Source organism: Argopecten irradians, chromosome 15 (assembly GCF_041381155.1).
Source record: "Argopecten irradians isolate NY chromosome 15, Ai_NY, whole genome shotgun sequence".
Classification (NCBI taxonomy): Eukaryota; Metazoa; Mollusca; class Bivalvia; order Pectinida; family Pectinidae; genus Argopecten; species Argopecten irradians.
In genome coordinates, this window is record NC_091148.1 from 11632009 (window position 1) to 11657725 (window position 25717).

General features: G+C 34.8%; 1 protein-coding gene across 1 annotated transcript; it reads left to right on the forward strand.

Annotated features, from left to right (window-relative positions):
• The first annotated feature begins 277 nt into the window (after window positions 1–277).
• Window positions 278–25031, forward strand: LOC138308586 (uncharacterized). The gene is made up of 14 exons (XM_069249631.1): window positions 278–323; window positions 2505–2618; window positions 3314–3421; window positions 4336–4449; window positions 5592–5699; window positions 7930–8012; window positions 10359–10482; window positions 15321–15499; window positions 17075–17159; window positions 17693–17808; window positions 19233–19371; window positions 22271–22428; window positions 23092–23179; window positions 24105–25031. Exons 1-14 carry the CDS (start codon window positions 278–280, stop codon window positions 24113–24115), a joined length of 1473 nt encoding a protein of 490 aa, XP_069105732.1. The 3' UTR covers window positions 24116–25031.
• Window positions 25032–25717: the final 686 nt, after the last annotated feature.

Consider the following 25717-nt stretch of genomic DNA (forward strand, 5'->3'; position numbering starts at 1 on the left):
CAGTACACCTATTCATTTGATTTTTTTTAATAATAGTACACCAATTTATTTGTACGTTTTTGATAATAGTACAACTATTGATTTGTATTTTTTAATAAAAATACTCATATTCATTTTTTGTTATTTCATTACTAGCTGCCTACAGGTGTCTTTACTACTACCTGGCCATTGTTCCTTACACTTATCAAGGCGTCACGACGAAACTTGAAGTGTCGTACGCATCTGATACCCAGACAGAGCCGGTAATTATACAGTCAGTCAGCGATACATCCAGCAGATGGAGGTTAATGAAAGTGACATTGCCGCAGGACGACAATGTAAAGGTAAATATATCGTCTGCATTGGTTTATTTAGTTTTAGGTCATATTAACGGGACGTGCCAGGTTTGATGGTGGAGGAAAGCCGGAGTGTCAGGAGAAAAATCACCGACCAGCGGTCAGTACTAGGCATTTGCCCCAAGTGGGATTCGAACTTGTGGTGATATGACGAGATATCTTAACCACCCGTCCCCTATATGTATCGATGAATGTTTTCAACTTAATGTATTTCAGAGTACTTATCAATTTATCCTACAGGTACTGTTTTATGATCTACAATTATTCTTCATGATGGTTTATTACAACAATATTCGCCTGGTATGTTCGGCAGCTGTGTTTTATTGAAAAAATACGCCATGGTAGCTTATTGCAATTTTATTGCAATAATAGTATTCGCGTCCATAAAAAATAATGCCATTCCACTTTGTGACTAGAAACCCTAAAGATATGCTTGTACGTATTTGTACTACTTTTAGCTATTACTATCTGTTTTAGCCCATTGATGTATTAGACAGAGCTAAGTCTGTTCAGTGACTTTGCTTCTTTTAAAATGTTCCTCGAATACATTCTTCGTGTACACTACTCGACGTAAAATTCAGACCATTCAAAAATAACGATTGTAACGAGTGACGTGAAGTTATATATATATTCAATACTTTTCTAGACTTTTCTAGTCAATATAAGCATTATATTACCATACCATTTTGAGCTATTGAGAATGCCTCTTTCAAGCAATATTGAAATACATTGTTTGAATTCTTTTCTAATTGTTTGCAGATATTTCTGAAAGTGACGAAGCCATCTTATAACGTTTTATTGTTTTATTGCTTTAAATAACTTAGAGTTGAAACCTGGCGCTTGTGGTACGTATCGTCATGGGAACAATTTACATACCACGTGATGCCTGTTAACGTTTGTGCGGGACTATTGATCTTATTGGTGATGGAATGACATCAAAAATGTTATCCCGGCGCTAACCTCATTTCAGCGGGAAGATCACAAATGGTTACCTTCCATCAACATTGGAGATACTAGTCCCGCACAAACGTTATCAGTCATCACGCAGTACTTGGAAAGTCATATAACTTATCAGATAAAGTTCATTACGGATAAATTCCATTAATGCTTATCAAAATCATATAATGCTTCGGATCCCTACGACTCTTTCCTGGAGTATTGCTTATGTATTCAACAGATAAATATCGATATTCTATATATTACAACTTACGGTATGCTTTTTTTTTAATCTATAAACGTTGTAACAAGTGATCAGAAGTAAAACTTCTCACATCGTTATGAGCTTAGTGGAGTTTAACAAAGCAACTTTTTTCTCTCATATCATTCCTGATATATATATTACAAACATTAAATAACCGCGTTACTTCTCTTATTTTTGAATTGATGTGAATTTGAATATATTTGGAATTTTGTAATGTTATAGTTTATGGAAATACTGACAATTGATGATATAAAAAATTATATATATGTAAAATGGTAAAAGTAACAATACTACAAAAACGTTATTTGTTTAAAAAAAACATATGCTGGGCCTAATTTATGACCGTTCATTAACTGTTAGGAATTAACTTAGAATTTCCCATAGAAAAGCATTACAGAAATTAAGGCAGGTTTTTTCTTAAAATCAGTTCAGTAATGCTTTACTAAGAATAATTTTAAGCAAAAAAAAATTCCTTACAATTAAGGAATATTTGTGAAACTGGGCCCTGTTATCTTTTTCAATTCTGCATTTATACATTTGAATCACGATTATTGCAATGTGTGTGTTCTCTAGATTTAATTAAGGAATATGTCCTACTTGATTATTAGTAATTGAAATACAGTGTAGATATAGATGATAACTAGCATTTTGTATTCTCATTCCCCCGTACATTACAGGATTACCTTCCTTACGGGTAGATATGCATTGTGTGTCATTATTGCGTGAGCGATACTCGTGTCTTTTTCTCTAGAAGGCATGGCGTTACGCTCACTAAAACATGACGTCACAATCAATGCCTACCCACAAGGACAGACAACACTGTTATGTGCAAATATAGAATATATCTTCATCTTCATCTTTGGTATTTATTCTGTGGGCGATGATACTGTAAAACAAGTAATATTCGTGGGTACTTACTTTCGTGGTTAAGAGGTCCAGGATGATGGATTAATTTTCCATTTTACTAGATGTGTGCGACTCATCGCCTTGTTTGAACAATGGTGGATGTGAACCGGCAGAAAATGATAACGGATTCACATGTAGCTGTTTATTAGGATACTCCGGATATACATGTCAAGATTGTAAGTATCTGTGTTGTTAATTAATGAAAATACTCGTAATCCAAGTCTCGAATCTATTACACAGCTGCAATACGTATAGAAAAAGAGGTAAAGAGTAGATTGGAGCCAGATGTTTAGGATGAAGTCTTGTTTTACCAATGGCAGCTACTAATCAAATACTGGCAATTCCGTCTTTGCATATTACAGAGTTAGCTCCCTTGCGGGTAGGTATCGATTGTTACGTCATTATTTTGTGAGCGCAATTCACGTCGTTTTCTCCGAAAAGTATGACGTTACGCTCGCAAACACATGACGTCACAATCAATAGCTACCCACAAGAGTAGATAACTCTGTAATATGAAAATACGGAATAGAGATTACCGCGATTTAGAAGTGTAAGTCATATACTCTAGGCTATACCAGTAAAAGAGATCAGAGAACGTGCAAAGATTAAACATCTTTCGCATAAATTCCAATTTGTGATTACATTACCCAAGAAATAACTGGTATAGCAGGTTTTTATTATATATAGTGACACAATCTCCTCCTGGCTTCTCGCTAGGGGGAATTTCCCTTTAGCCCAGTCGGCAGAGCGGCGGACCAGTAAGCCCGGGGTCGCAGGTTCGAGCACGACTGGCGGCACACTACTCTTGTCCTGTTACAACTGGTTGTAGTTTGTGTTATTGAACAGTTTTGATATTATTCTGTTTTACTAGATGTTTGCGACTCATCACCTTGTTTGAACAATGGGGAATGTGAACCGGCAGAAAATGGATTTACGTGCAACTGTATATCAGGATACTCTGGAGATACTTGCCAGGATCGTAAGTATTAGTGTCGTTATTTAAATTAATTTATATCAACAATCAAATTGTAATCTGAGCCTCGAATCGATTACACAGGTGCAAAAGGTTTTTAAAGCAGAAGTTAAAAAAGTAGTTCGAAGTCCTATGCTCAGAATGAAGTCTCTGTTTTACCAATGATGGCTGCTAGTTAGATAAAAGTCAAATAAAGATGGCAGAAATCATACATCTGAAGGTTCAGAGGTTCGGAGATATATTCATTGCTTATTATGCTCAAGTGCAGATCTAGCAGAATATGTCGTGGACGTCTTGATATAATTAGCAATTTTTAAAAACTATCGGTAAATGGGTCGTGTGATATGATATACGAGTTAATCAACTGCAAAAAAAATAATAACAAAAAAAGAAAATGTTAAGCTTAATTAAATAATATTCATCAAACGGTATGCACAAGTGCAATTTTAATGAAATTTCTCTCGCGGGCTACACAACATTATTATTATGTATACATTAGGGTTACACGATTTGACGGAAACAAGGAAACACGCGGAGAGTTTCGCTACGTGTTGAAATGAAGCAGTCCGTAAATAAGACATGTAACAGTTGTTTTCGATAAAGGAAACTAAACATAATGATACGATTGCTTCACATCCTCGATACTCCATGGGATATATATATGCGTCCAATGGTCTATGTATTAATATCAAACAGTTAAGTGTGCTAATCAGAGGATTAATCTTACACTCGTGACTATTAATAATATGAAATCTTTATAAAACAAACAACTTTTCAATACGTTAATAATCAAAACTACCTGTGACGTCACAATAGTATTATGACATGGCCGTATGACATGGCTAGACGGAACAGATATGTGATAAATACTTTTCTTCTTATATTTCCAATTTATTAATATTAATGTTTTCCTTCACCAGATATATGCGACAGCTCACCATGTCAGAACGGAGGAATCTGTGACCCGAATTTTGAAAGTCCATACTACATCTGCAGTTGTGTAGAGGGATACCATGGCTCCCACTGTGAAATCCGTACGTTAATACAAACCTGAAATCAATTTTTAATTCTAACGAGTGTTCAAATTTAGGATTTTAACAAACATGTTATGTGTTGAGTTTGAGTTTAAACATATCTCATTGCTTGGATTTGGCCCAAGTTAGGCCAAAAAGATATGTTTGTTTAGGGTTACCCGACCGACCCTAATTTTTCACCCCGACCCTAATTGTTTTCCATTTTTCTACCAAAAAAAATAATAATAAAAGTCGAGATTTCGATCTCAGACTCCGACTTCGGCCAAATTTCAGAATGAAACACTGAATAAAAAAACCTTCCCGACCAACCGACCCTATTTTTTTTTGCCAATGTAACACTAAGCAGACATATTTTTATGCCTTATCACAGCTTATAAAAGTCATCTCCAATTACTCCATTTACAAATTGTGTCTAGCAGTATTGTTTCGATATCGATTCCATCTTTGTATTTTGAAGAGTTATTTGCCCTTGTGGGTAGGTATTAATTGTGTTGTTATGTGTTTGAGAGTGTAACGTCATGTGGAAACACATGAAATGCACTCACAAAATAATAAAGACACAATCGATACCTTCACGCAAGGGAGGTAACTCGCTGATAATAAAAGACAAAATGATATAACAATTAATGTGGTGCTTCGTCATTTGATCAAATAGACAAAGCACTATGATAAAGTAAACATTGATTTAGTTAATTCTAGTAAATGCAAAGAATGATTTGATTTTCATTGCTGCATGACGTGTGCTAATGTTCATTTGAAATTTTCATAAATGATGTTTTATTTAATTCTTAGAAAAAAAAAGATTAAATCAAATAAACAGGTAAATTTGATATTTATCCTCGGGACGATGTCATCAGGAAATCCTATATGAAAAGGCTATACATTACGAGTTTTTGAGACAAACTGTATTCCGTCTTTGCATATTACAGAGTTACTTTCCTTGCAGGTTCATATCTATTGTAACGTCATTATATTAAGAGCGCAATCTACGTCGTTTTCTCAGGAAAGTATGACGTTACGCTCGCAAACACATGACGTCACAATCAATACCTACTCGCAAGGGCAAATAACTCTGAAATATGCTAATACAGAATAATTACATTATGGAATAATTATAAAAAATATCATATACTTACTTATAGACGTTTGTGACTCAAGTCCGTGTAAGAATGGAGGAAGTTGTCATGCCGCTGGGCAATCCTATCGATGTGATTGTTTGTATGGGACTGAAGGTGAAGACTGCTCTGTAGGTAAGTCTTAAAGCATTGAGACCTAGCCCTAACTGTCGGCGAGAAAGAACGAATATACGTAATAATGAGACCGCAGAACCAAATTATTTCCCATAGACGAGAATGTTAGCTTTTGCCACTCGCCAGGTTGATTGAAGTTTTCATCCAACATACATTTTGAAGGTCATCTTACTCACACAAAACTGTCAATAAGATTAGTTTAAGAAGTACCATATTGTTAAACTTTTAGGTGGGGATCCATCTTGTGTTAAACACTGCACTTAAAATTCAAAAAACTTTTGATGAGATAGCAATCTTGATTATCTCCCCTGTCAGAAACAGACTTAAAAGAATTTCAAAATGTCTTTACATATTTTTCATGTACATATATTTCCCAGCCTTCATATTTACCATGCACCCTGAATACCAAAACACCCCATCTCTCTCTGAAATCTTATACCGAAAAGGAGATTTCATGAAACATACTTTTGGTTTCCATTGTGGATTGGTATCCGTGGTGAAGCCATTATTTTTGTAGCATAATTCACGTCGCTTTCTCTGAAAAGAGTGACGTTACGCTCGAAACCACATGACATCGCAATCAATACCTTCCCGCAAGGACAGATAACTCTGTAATAAGCAAATACAGAACAAAAACCTTTAGAGCTATCCCTAATCTAACCCTAACTATAGGTAAGATAAGAGTACAGGTTTACCTACTCGTATACTCATACACTGAGTTACCTTAGACAGCAGATCAATGTATCTTTCTAATTTTGTTTTAAGTTAAAATACTATTAACACACATCATTTTTCTAGACTCATTGATTAACCATTTCATTGATGAAATCGTCATTATCTAATCAACTTATGATTAAGTGATAAAATAATATATATGTTTGTTTACGGTTACCCGACCGACTCTTATTGTTTACCTCCGAAACTAATTTTTACGGTATAATTAAATGTCCGGATTTCGATCTCAGACTTCTGTTCCGGCCATTATTTTAAAGTGAAAGACACTTAAAAAATAAGATAAGTTGCCGTCCTACCCAACCTATTTGTTTGCCAATGTAACTCTAAACAGACATATACATATTTTTTCACCTTAATGTAGTTTACAATCAGATAATATTATATAATTCGTAATTATATTTGATATTTGAATGTAATTCATTAAGTTGTACTGTTAATCATATGGAGTACTAGACAATTATTATTATAGAAGCCTTAGGACTTCAATCTTAACTTTGCTATACGTGAGAAATAACGAATATAATGATCCATCCATCAATACCATACAGACAGCATCAATAAGTATCTAGAAGTATTTAAAGCTTACACTTTTATTAGCTATTTAAGAAAATATCGACAATCAAGGCAGTTTAGTTACTTAGAGAACCCTTTATATCAATACATGGAATAACCGGTGTTTTTTTTTATTTGCGGGGAACATATTTTCGCGATTTTTCGGAAAATTTCAATCTGACACAATAAGATTATAAAAATACGTAAGCATACTTGAAAATAACTGAATACCTATAGCCGATTATTTCGCGAATCAAAATTCGAAATGAGAAAAATATTTTCTAGTACGTTTAAAATTTTCGGAATTTGGCTATAAGGGTACACATGAACACAATTTATTCATTTCACAATTTTTTGGGAAACCGCAAAAATATCAACCACGCGACAATAACCAGTTATACCAAATTAAATTATATATTACATGAATTATTTACAAACGTTTTCCAATGCAAAACCATCGCATTCGTAACGTTGCAAATGCTAAATTTGGAAACAGTTATCCAAATTGTACTAAAGGTCCACTACCTTTCCGAAAAGACTATTATTTGTTAAAATGGGAATGTAAAACGGGATCGATAATCTTGTAGAGTCGCAAAAGATATTAATGTACCGTTCATGCTACATTTATCACCACCTTCTGAAAAAATGCATTAGAGTAAATAAAATGGTAATTTTCATAACGCGGGTCGTCTTATGTTTCCCATCGTCGTCCTAAATACCATGCGGTAGTTGACTATTACTGCGCCAGATGGCAAAACAGCGAAATGACTCCCGACTGTTTTCATATATGACGCAGGAAATCTTGCATATATTTGGTGTTGTAACCTGATCTTACTCCATTGGTATATATATTTCCTGCACATGATTTTAATGTTTTTAGTGAAGCCTTTATATTTTGCTTTAGTAGTGGACCTTTAAATATTCTATCGAATTAATCTTGCAGTTATGACGACTTATTGCTCGTTTGACGATACCTGTATGCTCAGCAATTCACCTCACGTTAACTGTCAATGGGAAACGAGACAGGTAAGTCTTTATATATTTAAAGATGCTCCAACGCCGATTAAGCCTAAATGATAACCGTTATTTGAACAATAACTGATGTTTAATCATGTATATATGTGTCTAATTAAAATGGAATTTGTTCTCTATCAAAAACAGAAGCAGACGATATAGTATTGTTCTTCAATTACAAAAGTTACTTACTTAACATCATTACCATAATTGAAAAGTTTGAGCTTCTAATTTTACGTCAAGAAAAAAATACAAAAATAATTGATTGCATCCCGAAAAAAACTCTGTGGAACTATATCCTACACGGAATGAAGCACTGATTGCGCATTCGCGAGAAGCTAAATAAATTCTTTAATATTATTTTTGTGTTAATTAGACATATATGTACTAGGTTAAATACTAATTATTGTTCAAATGATGAGTATCGTTTATGCTTTGTCGGCGATGGAGCATATTTAACACAAAAATAGAAATTAATGAATTAATTTTGCTTTTGTTTCATGTTCAACCAGTACTTCATTCAATATAGGACAAAGTGCAGTGGATTTTTTTCAGGACGCAAATAATTATTTTTAATATTTTTGATCATAGGGTAAATAAGAAGCTCAACAAGAAGTACAAATGCGATTGTATTTTGGGGGCGATGAGAATTCGCAAAAAAATAAATTACTGCGATGAAAAGTTTCAATTACAAAACAATATATAACAGTAAACCGCGAAATTAAATCGATGCGAAAAAAAATCGTTAGCTCTGAAAATGCGAAAAAAATTGTCGCAATAATAGACTTCAATTACAAAAGACTATAGCTTTTACACTATAAAATGCGAAACTAAGTTGTCGCAAAGACAGATTTTAATTACAAAACACTATCGCTTTTATACTATAAAATGCGAAACTAAATCGCCTCAAGATAAACTTCAATTAAAAAGCACTATATCATTTAAACTATAAAATGCGAAACTAAATTGTTGGATATAAATTTCTATTAAAACAAAGTTCTTTAAGTATCAAATGCGGAGTTAAATCTCCGCAAAAATAAGCTGACTTACAGTAACCTATTATAACCTACAAAATATGTTTCAGTGGTTAATGCCATGCTTTTGCAGAGAAAAATGTTGCGCTCTCATAAAATAATGACGTCCCAATGAATACTTTCCCGAAAGGGTGGTAAATTTTTATATTAAAAGACGGAATAGGGATCGCAATATGCAAAGATGAAATACAATATAGTTTGACTATCCAACACTAGTTATGTTCAACGGTAACCAATTAAGCATTGGTTGTCACATTTTTGACATGCATTGGTGTATAACATAAATTGGGTGTTCTTGCATAGTAACGCGCACCAAAATAGACATGCTAGAACACCCAATGTATGTTACACACAATTCATGTCAAAAATATGATAACCAATGCTTATAATTACATTAATATAGTTATTCCTGTTATAAAAAGAAAAAAGAGATGAAAAATAAATTATGAAAATAAAAGTTAAAAGATAAAAATATAAGGGCATATTTCCATATTGATCATTTTTTATAATATGTATATTCTTTTAGAATATGTTATATTCTTTGGTGAATTATCATACAGACGTAAAACCCAGTCATATCTTGACTCTAGACCTTTTGAACTCTTGATTATTTTAGTAGTGTGTCTGAGCCTATTATATTATATTTATATTTTGCCATAGCGTCTCCTATTACTCTAATGATAATCGTGATCTGCATTATAAACCAATAAATGCAGCCTAGACTTGGTGTAGTAATATCTATATAAATGGATGTGAGTCTTGTTTACTGACACGATGTTAATCCGCGCGGGAAAAATTGACATTGTGGTTGAATGACCAGTTAAGTTATGAAACTTTAAAAAAAATCTTTTAAATGTCTGGATACATGTATTTGAAAGGAAACTGAAAAGCTATTGATAAACATAGAAATTTTGTTGCCTTTTCAATTCTTTATAGGGACTATTTTTTATCACATTGAACTTGGCTGTTGAGGTTAAATGGCTGAAGCGGGAAATTCAAATGTTCACTCTCATCTAAATTAGGTTTTACTTTGAACTAGAAAGCATATTGTAAATATAACAATTAAAGGATTGTTAGATTGCATTTATTGGAGATATTAATGCAATCTGGGTGGCAGATAAATATCCATAGAGCTCGTTGGGCCGCTATGGTTAACGGGCGCTATGAATATTTATCTGCCACCAAGATTGCATTTATATCTCCAATAAATCCCATTTAACAATCCATCAATTGCTAAATAAATTAAGTATTGGAACTCTTTTTATACTAATACATAGAATAAAGCATTTTAAGCATTTTAATGTATGCTTGTTCGTTTGTCTAGGGATCGTCTCCTACATTGTATACTGGACCGAGGCGCGCCTACTCGGGGCAGAACTACGTCTATGTAGATTCAACAAAATATAAAGGAAAACGATGTCAGTTTGAGATGAGGGAGCATTTTGATGGTGAGTATATAATAACCAACATTTACTGTATAGCAACATTTTTCGCGGCTTCTTAATTTCACGATTTCCGTTTCAAAACAAAGTCGCGAATATAAACTTTCGCGGATTTAAAAATAATGACTGATGCTGTAATTCCTATCAGTATCATGACTTATTAATTTATTGAGATAACCTTTTGAGAATTTACTTAAGGATTGGTTGTCATATTTTTGACATGCATTGGTGTGTAATATACATTGGGTGTTTTAGCATAGCCAATGGTGCATCAATGCATGTCAAAATATGACAATCAATGCTAATAATTAAGTCATGTAAGTCGAGAATATAAAGTTTCGCGGATTTAAAAATAATGACTGATGCTGTAATTCCTATCAGTATCATGATTTATTAATTTATTGAGATAAACCTTCAAAAATTTACTTAAGGATTGGTTGTCATATTTTTGACATGCATTGGTGTGTAATATACATTGGGTGTTTTAGCATAGCCAATGGTGCATCAATGCATGTCAAAATATGACAATCAATGCTAATAATTACATTTATATAGTCAGTCCCGTTTAAAAAGGAAAGGGATGAAAAATAAAGTCATGAAAATATAAGTTTGTAAAGTTAAAAAGTTGATGTAACAGCCAATTATTTGGCGGGAAAGAGTTGAGTTCTTGCAACTTCCGGTATGTTGCCACGGATAACATCGATAAAACGGGATATACAACGAAAAGTACAACATTTCAAACCATTTCAAATATTTTCATAAGAATATTTATCAAAATTGACCAATTTTCAGAATATATTCTTCAGTGAATTATCATGCTAACGTAAAACCCAGTCATTTCTTGAACTTTTGAACTCTGATTGCTGTATTAGCATGTCAAAACCTAATTGTAAAAAAATAACACACATTAGGCTTAGTAGCAACATATCGGTACTGTGCAGTGGTAATGTAAATATAACTAAATCGTATGCGAAAGAAAGATGATGTACAGTTCATGTATCTGAAGTGTTAGTGGCAAAAGACAACTCAACACGAGTGGAAGATTTTTACTTATCTATATCCAATATATGAAAGAAAGCCGTACGAATGAAACGGCAGCATTAAAAATTATAAAGAAATATGTACTGAAAAATGTGTATACTGTTTTCTGTGAAAGTCGCTCTTTTTTATTTAGTATGTGAAAATAATCTGTCATATAAACCCTTACAAAGCATATCGCAATCAAATCGCTCTTATTTTTTACTAGTATGTGAGAAATAATCTCTCACATAAAAAACCCACAAAGCGTATATTGTTCTCTGAAGCAATCAAATCGCTCTTATTTTTTACTAGTATCGTGAGAAATAATCTCACACATAAAAAACCCAGCAAAGCGTATATTGTTCTCTGAAGCAATCAAATCGCTCTTATTTTTTACTAGTATCGTGAGAAATAATCTCTCACATATAAACCCTTACAAAGCGTATATTGTTCTCTGAAGCAATCAAATCGCTCTTATTTTTTACTAGTATCGTGAGAAATAATCTCACACATAAAAAACCCACCTGTATATTGTTCTCTGAAGCAATCAAATCGCTCTTATTTTTTACTAGTATCGTGAGAAATAATCTCACACATAAAAAACCCAGCAAAGCGTATATTGTTCTCTGAACTGCAATCAAATGCTCTTATTTTTTACTAGTATCGTGAGAAATAATCTCACACATAAAAAAACCCAGACAAAAGCGTAATATTGTTCTCTGAAGCAATCAAATCGCTCTTATTTTTTACTAGTATCGTGAGAAAAACGACTGAAGTCACACATAAAAAATCCAGCAAAGCGTATATTGTTCTCTGAAGCAATCAAATCGCTCTTATTTTTTACTGAAGTCAAAGTGTAGACTGAAGTCAAAGTGTAGACTGAAGTCAAAGTAGTGTAGACTGAAGTCAAAGTGTAGACTGAAGTCAAAGTGTGCAGACTGAAGTCAAAGTAACAGTGAAGTCAAAGTGTAGACTGAAGTCAAAGTCAAAGTGTAGACTGAAGTCAAAGTGCAGACTGAAGTCAAAGTACAGACTGAAGTCAAAGTGTAGACTTAGACTGAAGTCAAAGTGCAGACTGAAGTCAAAGTGTAGACTGAAGTCAAAGTGCAGACTGAAGTCAAAGTGCAGACTGAAGTCAAAGTAACGACTGAAGTCAAAGTACAGACTGAAGTCAAAGTGCAGACTGAAGTCAAAGTACAGACTGAAGTCAAAGTACAGACTGAAGTCAAAGTGTAACAGACTAAAGTCAAAGTGTAGACTGAAGTCAAAGTGTAGACTGAAGTCAAAGTAACGACTGAAGTCAAAGTGTAGACTGAAAGTCAAAGTAACAGACTGAAGTCAAAGTAAAGTAGACTGAAGTCAAAGTGTAGACTGAAGTCAAAGACGACTGAAGTCAAAGTGTAGACTGAAGTCAAAGTGTACGACTGAAGTCAAAGTGTAGACTGAGTCAAAGTAAAAGTCATATTAAGTCAAAGTGTAGACTGAAGTCAAAGTACAGACTGAAGTCAAAGTGTAGACTGAAGTCAAAGTACAGACTGAAGTCAAAGTGAGACTGAAGTCAAAAAGTGAAGTCAAAGTGTAGACTGAAGTCAAAGTGCAGACTGAAGTCAAAGTCAGACTGAAGTCAAAGTGAGACTGAAGTCAAAGTACAGACTGAAGTCAAAGTACAGACTGAAGTCAAAGTTAAGACTGAAGTCAAAGTGTAGACTGAAGTCAAAGTGCAGACTGAAGTCAAAGTGCAGACTGAAGTCAAAGTGCAGACTGAAGTCAAAGTGTAGACTGAAGTCAAAGTACAGACTGAAGTCAAAGTGTAGACTGAAGTCAAAGTTCAGACTGAAGTCAAAGTGTAGACTGAAGTCAAAGTGCAGACTGAAGTCAAAGTACAGACTGAAGTCAAAGTGTAGACTGAAGTCAAAGTGCAGACTGAAGTCAAAGTGCAGACTGAAGTCAAAGTGTAGACTGAAGTCAAAGTGCAGACTGAAGTCAAAGTACAGACTGAAGTCAAAGTACAGACTGAAGTCAAAGTACAGACTGAAGTCAAAGTGTAGACTGAAGTCAAAGTGTAGACTGAAGTCAAAGTACAGACTGAAGTCAAAGTGTAGACTGAAGTCAAAGTGTAGACTGAAGTCAAAGTACAGACTGAAGTCAAAGTGTAGACTGAAGTCAAAGTGTAGACTGAAGTCAAAGTACAGACTGAAGTCAAAGTACAGACTGAAGTCAAAGTGTAGACTGAAGTCAAAGTACAGACTGAAGTCAAAGTGCAGACTGAAGTCAAAGTGCAGACTGAAGTCAAAACGACTGAAGTCAAAGTATCAGACTGAAGTCAAAGTGTAGACTGAAGTCAAAGTCAGACTGAAGTCAAAAGACTGAAGTCAAAGTAGACTGAAGTCAAAGTGTAAGTCAGAAACTGAAGTCAAAGTCAGACTGAAGTCAAAGTGTAGACTGAAGTCAAAGTACAGACTGAAGTCAAAGTGTAGACTGAAGTCAAAGTAGACTGAAGTCAAAGTCAGACTGAAGTCAAAGTGTAGACTGAAGTCAAAGAAGTCAAAGTCAAAGTGTAGACTGAAGTCAAAGTACAGACTGAAGTCAAAGTAGACAGTCAAAGTACAACTGAAGTCAAAGTGAGACTGAAGTCAAATGCAGACTGAAGTCAAAGAGACTGAAGTCAAAGTAAGACTGAAGTCAAAGTGACTGAAGTCAAAGTGTAGACTGAAGTCAAGAGACTGAAGTCAAAGTGTAGACTAAGTCAAAGCTGAAGTCAAAGTGTAGATCAGACTGAAGTCAAAGTGTAGACTGAAGTCAAAGTAACGACTGAAGTCAAAGTGTAACTGAAGTCAAAGTAAAGACTGAAGTCAAAGTGTAGACTGAAGTCAAAGTGTAGACTGAAGTCAAAAGTAACGACTGAAGTCAAAGTAACAGACTGAAGTCAAAGTGTAGACTGAAGTCAAAGTAAGACTGAAGTCAAAGTACAGACTGAAGTCAAAAACTGAACAGACTGAAGTCAAAGTGTAGACTGAAGAGACTGAAGTCAAAGTAAGACTGAAGTCAAAGTGTAGACTGAAGTCAAAGTGAGACTGAAGTCAGACTGAAGTCAAAGTACAGACTGAAGTCAAAGTGTAGACTGAAGTCAAAGTGCAGACTGAAGTCAAAGTGCAGACTGAAGTCAAAGTGTAGACTGAAGTCAAAGTGTAGACTGAAGTCAAAGTACAGACTGAAGTCAAAGTGCAGACTGAAGTCAAAGTACAGACTGAAGTCAAAGTGTAGACTGAAGTCAAAGTAGACTGAAGTCAACACTGAAGTCAAAGTGTAGACTGAAGTCAAAGTACAGACTGAAGTCAAAGTGCAGACTGAAGTCAAAGTGCAGACTGACGTCAAAGTCAAAGACTAAGTCAAAGTGCAGACTGAAGTCATAGTCATAGTACAGACTGAATGCAAAGTGCAGCCAGAGAGCAGAGTAAAGTCAAAGGAAATACTTAAGTCAGACGTAGACTTAAGTTTTTTTGTCCTTTTGTAATTTATGTAAAACAATTCTGACTTCAGTCAGTTTCTTACTTTAATTTTTCGAGAATTTTTTTTTTTAAACCAGTCTAAGAAAATTTCATGATTGTGATCCCTAGCCAAACGATAATTTTTAAAATCTCATTCGAAATGAACACAAATTTTAAAAATTGTTTTATCAAATAACTGCAATTTAAATTACGTTTTGAAGAATATCAACGTCAAGCTGCGCTGCAAACACCTGCAGCAAAAACCAGTATCGTTGTATTATTTTATTCTATTGTTTCAGACCGGGACAGTTGTATTGTTCTATTGTATTGTTTCAGACCGTCAACGCTGTATTATTTTATTCTATGTCATGAACGGAGCCTCTGTGGGTGCGCTTTCTGTCAGCAAAGAAGTAAGTGGTGCCAGCAGTACACTATTCACCAGTTCTGGGAACAAAGGAAACATGTGGAGAAATCAACTTATCGACGTTCATACAGATTCGGCTGCAAACACGACCGTAAGTGAATATTCATTTCAATTCAAATTCACCCCTTCATATTTTTATCGTCTCTACGTTATTCCGTCTTTGCATATTACAAAGTTAGCTCTCTTGCAGGTTGGTATCCATTGTGATGTCATTATTTTATGGGCACAATTTACGGTCTTTTCTTCGAAAAGTATTACGTTACGCTCGCAAACACATGACGTCACAATCAAAACCTGTCTGCAAGGGAAGATAGGTCTGTAATATGCAAATACATAAAATATTGCTATGTTCTTTTATCTTCTGAAATCTATTGGAAAAATTTGATGTTTGACTAATCAAACTGTAAAAAATCTCTAAAAGGCACAGACAATCAAGAATAATGCTGTACGCATTTGCAAAAACAGATAATTTATTCACCGTAATAGTTCCTGTTTCTAGTTTTTTGTAATCCTTGATACTCTATGGTGTTCCGAACACTTACGATCTCTACACCCCTGGACTATCTCATAGTAAAAGCGGAGGCATTAGAACAGAACAAGTAATCTAGTGGTTAGATGTACATCAAAAGAGCCGTATAACGGTACACTGTGGTTGTCTGTGTGGCTTTGATGTTGGGCGTCTCTCTCTGTAGTCTTCAAAAACCTCTTTGCTGGTTTGTGATTGGTTAAGCTATTTTCCGCAGAGCTGCCTCCAATTTTACTATGAGATAGTCCAAGGATGGAGAGACCGTAAGTGATCGAAACCCCTGAAGTATCGAGAATTGTGTTTTATGTGATCGGTTCTAACTTTGTAAAAGTAAAACCCTATGCATTGTAGTTATTGTCATTCTCGAAATTTTGGTAACTTTTGGCGGGGAATAATTGTTCTTCTTGATTCCTAAGTTTAAACCATCTGACACAAGCATCTTTAATATTTCGCTAACAGTTGCGATCAGGGCAATCATATGATAATGAAATAATTAGCCAATCAGCGCGTCGGGAGCAGAATTGATTTGATAATAGGTATTTCGAAATCTTATATTCTTACATAACATCACCGAGTTACTCCATCAAAAAATACTATGGATTTTACCTATGAAAGCATTGAAACTCGAATTTAAATATTGCCCTCACAAGTTCGGATAATGTAAACATATTTACTATAGCAGTAGTTTTATGTTAGTGGTAGTTTTATTTTAGCTCTTTTGCGCTGTCATTAAAACGCCAATGAATGTACAGCGCTGAATTTTTTAAATCTAAGTTAAATGTTTTAACAATGTATACGAACCATGTATAGTATAAATATAATAATACAGTTTGTATATTATAAAACTATTAATTTTGTTATAAAAGAAGTTTCGCCAAAAACCGCGAAAATCAATCGCTCTGGAAAATGTTCTTATCACAAATTATATAACTCAAAATTTTTAAATTAATCAAGTATTGACATCACTAATTTTTAATCTCATCGTGGTATGAAAGTGTTATTATCACTAATTTTTAATCTCATCGTGGTATGAAAGAAATGGCATAAAAACACGAAATTACGTCATATCATCGCGAAGATATATTTTACAGTATACTTTAAAATCTGTATTAAATATCTGTACTTATTTTAAATCATCAGATACGGATAGAGGCCATGACAAAACCTGCAGGTCAATGGGGGGATATTGCCATAGATGAATTCCAGTTAAGACCATATCCGTGCTGTAAGTGTACCTACAATGAAACCTACATTAGCGACCACCCCTGTATAAAGACCACCTACTTAAAGATGTTCAAACACCGCCAAAGCATAAACGATACTCGTCAATGGACAATAATTGGTGTTTAATCGTGTATTACATTAGTCTCATTTAACACTGAAATAGTATGAAATTGTTCTAGTATATGCGCAATGAATACTTCATTCAATGAAGGACTTAAAAATATATATTGCCATGGAATGTTTTCGGGACACAATAATTTAATTTTAATATTGTTATCTTGAAGTAAGATTAGAAGCTCAGAACTTGTCAATAGTGGTACTAGGGTAAAGAAAGTAACTTTTGTAAATGAAGAAAAACACTTTTCTTCGCTTGTCCTATTTTTGATTGAAGAAAAATACCATTTCTCGGCGGTAGAGAATCTTTGATAAGACCACTCTCCAAAATGGCTCGTTTCAAACCCTATATTCGTCAGTGAACCAGTTATTCTGGTTGAATACGTATTTTTTTGCTAATTAAATATTTTTAACTTCCAGCTGATATAGTAATGTGTACTTTTGAATCTGGTTTACCGGACGAATCAAGTGTTACAACATCGTGCGTAAAACTGCATCGAGGTGTGGACTATTATAGCAACTGGAGAGTTCGAGAGGTAATCAAATATCAGAAATAGTTTTGTACGATGAGACATCCAGTAAAACTCGTTTATAACGAAACAGCTTGCATAGAATACATGGTTATAACATAGCAAGTTTTGTCAAGGTTTCTGTACGATATCTACCATATGACGAACTATGTGTATAACGAAGTGACTTTGATGGTCCTCAGAGGTTCGTTATAACTGTGTTTTACTGTAGAGAGTACATGGTCAGTGTCTTTAAATATAAGCTTATGTTGACATAAGTGGTGAGCCTCCGCCGAGCCACTTTTGTTGTTCTGTACCGAGCCAAAATATAGCTTATATTTTCAGACACTAACCATGTACAGTATATGTACTTTTTTATCCTGCAACATTAACAAAAATCTATATGATATTTTATATTAAGTAATGTTACATGTATAAACATATTCGTTTTACAATGTTCAAAAATCATGTCCGATTTTCAAACAATGGATCAATTAATAGGGGGTCGATGGAATCGACCCATGTACGAAAAATACAGTAAAGGTAGTTGCGGTAGGTGCATTCTGACAATGCAAATTCTGGTTGCAGGTAAAAACATTTTACGATGTTTTCCAGTCTTTACATGTACTACAAAAAATCACCTCTATAGTGGATAGATATCAAGTGTGACATTATAATGTTATGTGGGAAAGTCACGTCGTTATTTTCTGAAAAAGTATGACGTTTTCCTCGAAAGCAAATTACGTCACAATCAATACCTACCCGCAAGAGCAGATTACTGTGTGATTTGTAATACTAGCGGAAGAACACAACCGGTTTCATCTTTGATACTGTAGAAAATGACCTATTTCCTGACCAAACATTACACATCTATGTTTTTGTAGAGTTGGTTATTCGCGAGGGATGTACTTTTCCTAGGTGTGTGTCTCACTTAAATTCATATCATACAGTATAACTTATCAAACCCGACCCTTGTCAAATTCAGAGCCTTGTCTTCTCTGACACAGCTGTACAATTGCCATTTTCCTTTCTTATTTAAATTAATCTAATTTGTAAAGCCAGGAACCTATTATATACTGGCCTAATATGTTGGTCCCAGTGACCTTTTGGTACATCCTCGAAACTCCAAGTGTTCCGATCACTTACGATCTCTACATCCCTGGACTATCTTAAAGTAAAATTGGAGGATGTGGTTGGCTGTGTGGCTTTGATGTCGGGCGTCGCTCTCACTGTAGTCTTCAAAGGAAATCTTTGCATGCCTGTGATTGGTTCAGATGTTTTCCGCTGAGCTGCCTCCAATTTTACTGTGAAATAGTCCAGGGGTGTAGAGATCGTAAGTGATTGGAACCCCTGGAGTATCGAGGATACCTTCGAAGATCATTATAAATACATTGATAATGTTTTTTATTTGATTAATTTAGTGAGTCAATATTTGAATTCTTAAACCATAGAGACCAACTCAGCAAAATGGACCATATCCATTCATCAGAACAACTGGCCCATTGAAGTCGAGAAGTGGGTACCGCTATGCCTTTGTTGATTCATCCTATAATGTTGATGCTGTTATGGAAGTAAGGCATACTTTTACAGGTAAGGATGTATGATTTCTCGTAAAGCATTGCGTTATAGGTAAGGGTATAATAAAATCTGTTACCTGTAAGTGAACGAGATCGGGTTATCTCAATCGAGGGCTAAGATTTTGTAACATAATCCCAACCAAGGCGTTAGCCGAGGTTGGGATGTTACAAAATCTTAGCCCTCGACTGAGATAACCCCATCTCGATCACTTAAAGGTAATAGATTTTTTTTCTCGCGCCTCTAAGATAAAACAAAACCCATCTATATACGCGTTCAGAGTGTAAAACTATCCCGTCTTGGGCCTCCTGGTCCAAAGCCGATTGACCCTTTCATTTGCGCTTCGATTTCAGTCATTCCGCATAAAACTATAGTTCGGTTATATCAAAGACAAACGATGATCAATCGGTACATACTGTTTTCATAATTAAAAACAATAATCAAACAATGCATGGTAAATGACTGAATGCACATATTTCTAATAATATTGATTATCTGACGCTTGTGACGTCACCGGTTCGAGAGTTTGACGTCACATGCGCGGACTGTTACATGAATGGCGTAAAATTCCGCCAAAATTCGCGTAAAGGTACCAGACAGATCGGACGAGATAGAAAAATCTAGCACCGGGTATCATGTGAGATTTCCCTGTCCGAGGTGCGAGAATAAAAGTTCTCGTATCTATACTTTCTCGTGAGGTATAATTTTTACAGGTAAGAATATGTACTTTCTCGTAAAGTATACTTTTACAGGTAAGAATATGTACTTTCTGGTAAGGTATCGTTTTACAGGTAAGAGTATATACTTTCTCGTAAGGTATCGTTTTACAGGTAAGAATATATACTTTCTGGTAAGGTTACATTTTACAGGTAATGATATATACTTTCTCGTAATATATCATTTTACAGGAACGAATGTATAAAGCATAAGTTTACAAGTAAAAAATACACATATTACAGCGCCGTTACAACAAGTGTTCCTATTTACATTCATTCATTCGATAGACACGTTGGCTGGTAGCTGATCTAGTAGAATGGTAACTGATGTAGTAGGTTAGATTTTAGCTGGCGTGTAACGAAGGCACTGATTGGCTGAAGCATCGGCAGGCCGACTGATTGCCCCCCAATTGACAAAATCGCCGACAACATTGAGAAGTAGGCGGAGCCAGCGGATCTTTGATGTTCATACCCGACTCTGTCTGTTGTACAATGTGTTTGATAACGTTGTGTACTATTTAATTGTTTGCAATGCATTAATTCAATCACAGTATTAAAAATTCTTTATTGATTTGTTTCATTTATTAAGCGAATGTTTTGAGGATGTTTTGTTAATAAATTATTGGCCATTTCTCTCGACTTCGGGGAGTATTCATACTGTAGCGTAACGTTATGTATCTAATCTACCAACGTTTCAATGGATCAAACTTGTCATCGTGTTTGTTAATGTGTTGGGTTTAGATTTATTGTATCCATTGTAATGCTACATGTAATGTCACAGCCGAATCTAGCTACTGTTGTACCTTCTGACTGACTTCCGCTGCAAGGTCCGTTTGGTGTGGAAAACAAATCAGGTACGGCTGACAATAGATTATGTCTTATCAGAATATATTCCGATCAAGCACGGTTTTGATACATACCTGGATGTTAGTAGGGGATGTTATTCTAGTTGTAGACGTCGAGTTTGGATGCATTGCCTAAATACTTATATTTAATTTGATTCATATTTGCGCGACCATCACAGGTAATGTTCTCGGAGGTTGGTGCATGCGCGGCGGTAGTTTACAAAATGTCGGTTGATTTTAGCCGAGAAATTTGTCAACACTAGATTCAAATGCATCTCTCTGATTAAATACTGGTGACAAAGTTTTAAAAAATCTACGCCTTCAGCTGGAATAGCATCCCCTACTGACATCCAGGTATGTGTCAAAGACGTGTTTTATCGGAATGTATTTTGACAAGACACGATGATCGGTCGTACATTCTACCCGATTTGGTTTTCCGCACCTTGCGGTAAAGTTATATTTGTCAGAAGCAGTTGATTTCTTTTCCGTACAATTTCTGACTGACTTTTCCGCTACAACAGTAGCTCTTTCCATACGTACTTCCCTGATTAGCGCTGATTCAGAGTCTATACATGAGGTAATTAAAATGTATTTGTGTAATCTTTTTACATTACGAAGCTTACGATGCCGATGATTTTATGTATATATACTCCCTACTGGTACAGTGCACGTTTCTGATCTTAGTAATCGACAACAGATATTTCTGACTGTTTAGCTCCGCCCCTACATTGAAGCGACAGCCAATGAGAGCCGTGATTACACAGCGTATTGAATGTCGTTGGCAAACATACTAGATACCATGCAACCTGACTAGCTACCAATCAACGGAACCACCTACTAGACTGGCCGTCACACGTACGCTTATTGTAACGGCGCTGTAAGAATGCATACTTTCTCATTTTAGCATACCTTCACAGATAAGAACACTCGTAAGTTATTTTTTTAAAAGTTGCAAAAGACACTCGCTAAAGCTCGTGTCTTTTGTAGCTTTAAAAATAGAACTCGTTCGTGTGGAATAAATTCAATATTCAACAACCACTCATTGTGTAGCCTCTATGTACAAATTAAATGTCTGTGGTTTTGAATATTGATGTTTTGTTTTTTCATTCCATCAAGTAATACGTGAAATGAACAAAACATCTTTTAATTTTCATCGCGGAGTGGTTTCATTGTTTTGCAAAGGCTCACCGAGCGTACCTAAGAATGCTGTTTCACAGCATCAAAAATGGAATATCGGGTTGTTTACTCATTACATACAATTTTGAGCTACCCATACATACATTATTTATGCTCTTGATGCAATTAAATTGATCAGACAGTTATTAATGATAACATGTAATTTGTGCCTCAAAGGTGAAGCCTGCTTGTCCTTTGCTTATCACATGTTTGGGGCCGACATTGGAACTCTTTTTGTTTTTCTGGATAATGTGGAGATCTGGAGCTTATCTGGAGAGCAAGGAGATGAGTGGCATTTTGTTGAAATTGGAATAGAATTTATAACAAACAAGAAGGTAATCTATTGTCTCTCCTACCTACACGTGTAATACTGGGTGGTCCAGGGCAATATACTCATGTCTCCTGACGCTGTATTGCATGGCTACCCATGCAATAAAGCCTTGCGACGTTACAGCGTCAACACAATTTCTATTTTCTCCGTGCAATTTTAACAATTATTTTTTCAGAAAGTAGGCTAGATTTACTTTAAAAGATACAAACAACGGGGTATGTTGAATGCATGACTTGCAGCTTTTCTCGAATTTATTTCAAAATGTTGCAAAATCATAGTAGTGAAATTTCAATAAAACGTTGAGGCATGAGAGAAAAATACTCTTACATAAAAGGATATGAAAGAGTCTTATATTATAACCCCACCCCGCAACGATGTTAATGGGTTGGTGGGGGAGTTATGGGGTTGACACAATTTTGTGCGGCAAACGAATATGTATAAAAGTAGTACTTTCTGCCCAGCTTAGCGCTCAGCATAAATGGAATGGGACGACCGGTTTGCCCCTTGTGTAATACCTGCAGTAATCTTACATAGCTCATCATTTGATTATGATGCGATAGATAAAATGCACACACAATTAAGACTAAGGAATTCGGGTTTTTGTGTTGTTGGTTTTTTGTATTCATTAAGATAAGTTAAAGAGTGGCCACAAACAATTTTTTTTCAGATCATTTTTACAACAGATCCAGGCGGTTATCCCGGTGACTCGGGAGATATTGCTCTTGATGATATCATGGTTGTCAACCGTTCGTGCGGTACGTAATATTCTTATAACACCATCGACTCTATGTGCAAATCGCCTAGTCGTTCATTTAACCCAGATTACGTAGGCTACATTTGTTGTGGTTCTCTTATAAATTTTCTTAAGTTCGCAATAAAAAGGGTCCTTATGTAACCCAGAAGGTGCATCAAAAAGAATGTATACGATAAGGATATCTTAATTAAACATTTAATGGACATCAAAATATTTTGGATATAATTCTAGGTTGAAAATTTTACTAATAATTGTTTGTATTATACTAACATAATTTAAAAATAGAATAAAATTCAAATTTTAATCTTATTAAAGAAGATAATAACAGCAATAGTCTGCCAGGTGAAAATTTACTTTGATCGGATTTCATTGTCGCCTCAATTCAATTTAATAAAATGATAGTGTATGTTTCCAGAGGTGTAAATAAACGACAGAGCGAATATAGGACCGAAGCTGATTAAATATTCGCACTATTAGATTAACAAAAGTGAATTGTGTGGTAGAATTAGAAAACTAAGATATATACCTGTACATTGTTTATCATTTTGTTTATTTCAACGAGATTTTGTTCAGTGCATATTTTCATTTATTATAACCCAAAGTATGGGTATTCTTGTCGATCAAACGCATTCTGTAAACTTAATGAAGAGTCAATATATGTACAATAATTTTGCTCATATATTATTGATAATCATTTGATCAATACACTACCATATCAAAAACAGCCTTTGTGTTCCAAAATCATGTTTCAAAAACACAAAAGTTAACATACCATTCCATTAGTTCTTATTTGATTTATGTTAACGCGTGTAAATAACGTTTTATTTGAAATAAAATATCGGTTAAAAATAACGAAACGACATTAATATCCCTAAAACAAGATTAAAGCAAAAATATATCTTTAAATAAATGTTTATATATTTCAGAATTGGTATAATGACGATCCGACAACACAGCCAGGAACTAAAAGCATCGAGGATATCATTTAGAGAACTCATACGGATCTATACAAATAGAAACAACCTAATCTAGAGTCGGAATCTTTATCAATAATCTTTAGTTATTTTGTTATCATTTGTTGTTAGTTTTTATGAAGATGATACCTTTCTCATCAATTGACCATACTGTATACAAACTTGTTTTCGCGGCGATTCAAATTTCGCAATTTTGCGTCACGAGGTTCTCCATCCTCGATACTCCAGGGGTTACTTTCACTGACGTTATATCCACTCCTGGACTGGTTCAAAGTGAGACTGGAGACAACAAAACAGTATGTAATTTAGTCCTTTCATGTACATCAAAAGAATCGTATAACGGTACACAGTGGTTGACCGTGTGGCTTTGAAGTTGAGAGTCGCTCTCTCTGTAATCTTTGACGCAAGTCTTTGCAGGCGTTTGATTGGTTCAGATTTTTTCTCCAGTGCCGACTTCAGATTTACTTTGAGATAGTTCAGGAGTGGATATAACGTCAGTGATAGTTACCCCTGGAGTATCGACGATAGGGGTTCTTACATTACGATTTCAGCGCATTCAACTGTTTGTAGATTGTTATTCGATACGTATATACGTATATTTTGGACAAAAATGTAATAAAGTGAATTGAATTGATTTTCACGATTTTTAATCACTCGTGAAAAACGCAAAATTCAATCACACGCAGAAATAAGCAAAATTCAACCACTCGTGAAAATAAGTTGATTTACAATAAATGATAGAGTGTATGTCAGATTTGTGATTTCTTTGTTTCTTATTAGTTGTGATTAAACATCAATTATGTTTGATTTCTCTTCATGTTATATATTATATTTTCTTTGATATGTTTTACGAACCCAATACATACTGTACAGGGCTTTGAAATTGTGGGGTCAATATTTCACGGTTTCCTATAAAGACCATTTTCGCAGAGGTTAAATTTGGCGGTTCACCATTTCCTATAATTGATCTTTGATATGTCAATATTTTTTCCGAAGGTGGTAAGAATTCGCGAATATTAATGGAGATGAAAAATGAACACATGTAAAAGGAAAATAAACTATCGTACATAAGGCCACACCGATTTGAAAAATAGTTCTTCGGGAATATGAAATTAACAAGAGGCCCATGGGCCTTAACGGTCATCTGACTATTGGCACATACAACATAGTCGTTTAAAGATTTTAGTTATTTTGACCCCTGTGATCTTGAATGAAGATCAAGGTCATTTTTTTTAAAAACACTGGGCCTTCTGGTTCTTGAGAATAAGTCGTTTAAAGATTTTAGCCTTTATGACCCCTGTGACCTTGAATGAAGATCAAGGTCATTCATTTGAACAAACTTGATAGCCCTTCATCCCAGCATGTCAGGGTCCCAATATCAGGTCTCTAGGCCTCTTAGTTATTCTCAAGCCTTCTGGTTCTTGTGAAGAAGTCGTATAAAAGATTTTATCCTTTTTGACCCCTGTGAACTTGAATGAATGTCAAGATCATTCATTTTAACACACTTGGTAGCCCTTCATCCCAGCATGCTACAGGTCAAATATCAGTGCCTTGTGCCTTTCGGT

Coding starts and splice junctions, on each gene's coding strand:
- LOC138308586 (XM_069249631.1), top strand. CDS start 278: ATGGAGGTTAATGAAAGTGACATTGCCGCAGGACGACAATGTAAAG. Junction 5,700..7,929: donor AGGTGAAGACTGCTCTGTAG/GTAAGTCTTAAA, acceptor TTAATCTTGCAG/TTATGACGACTTATTGCTCG. Junction 22,429..23,091: donor AATTTATAACAAACAAGAAG/GTAATCTATTGT, acceptor ATTTTTTTTCAG/ATCATTTTTACAACAGATCC.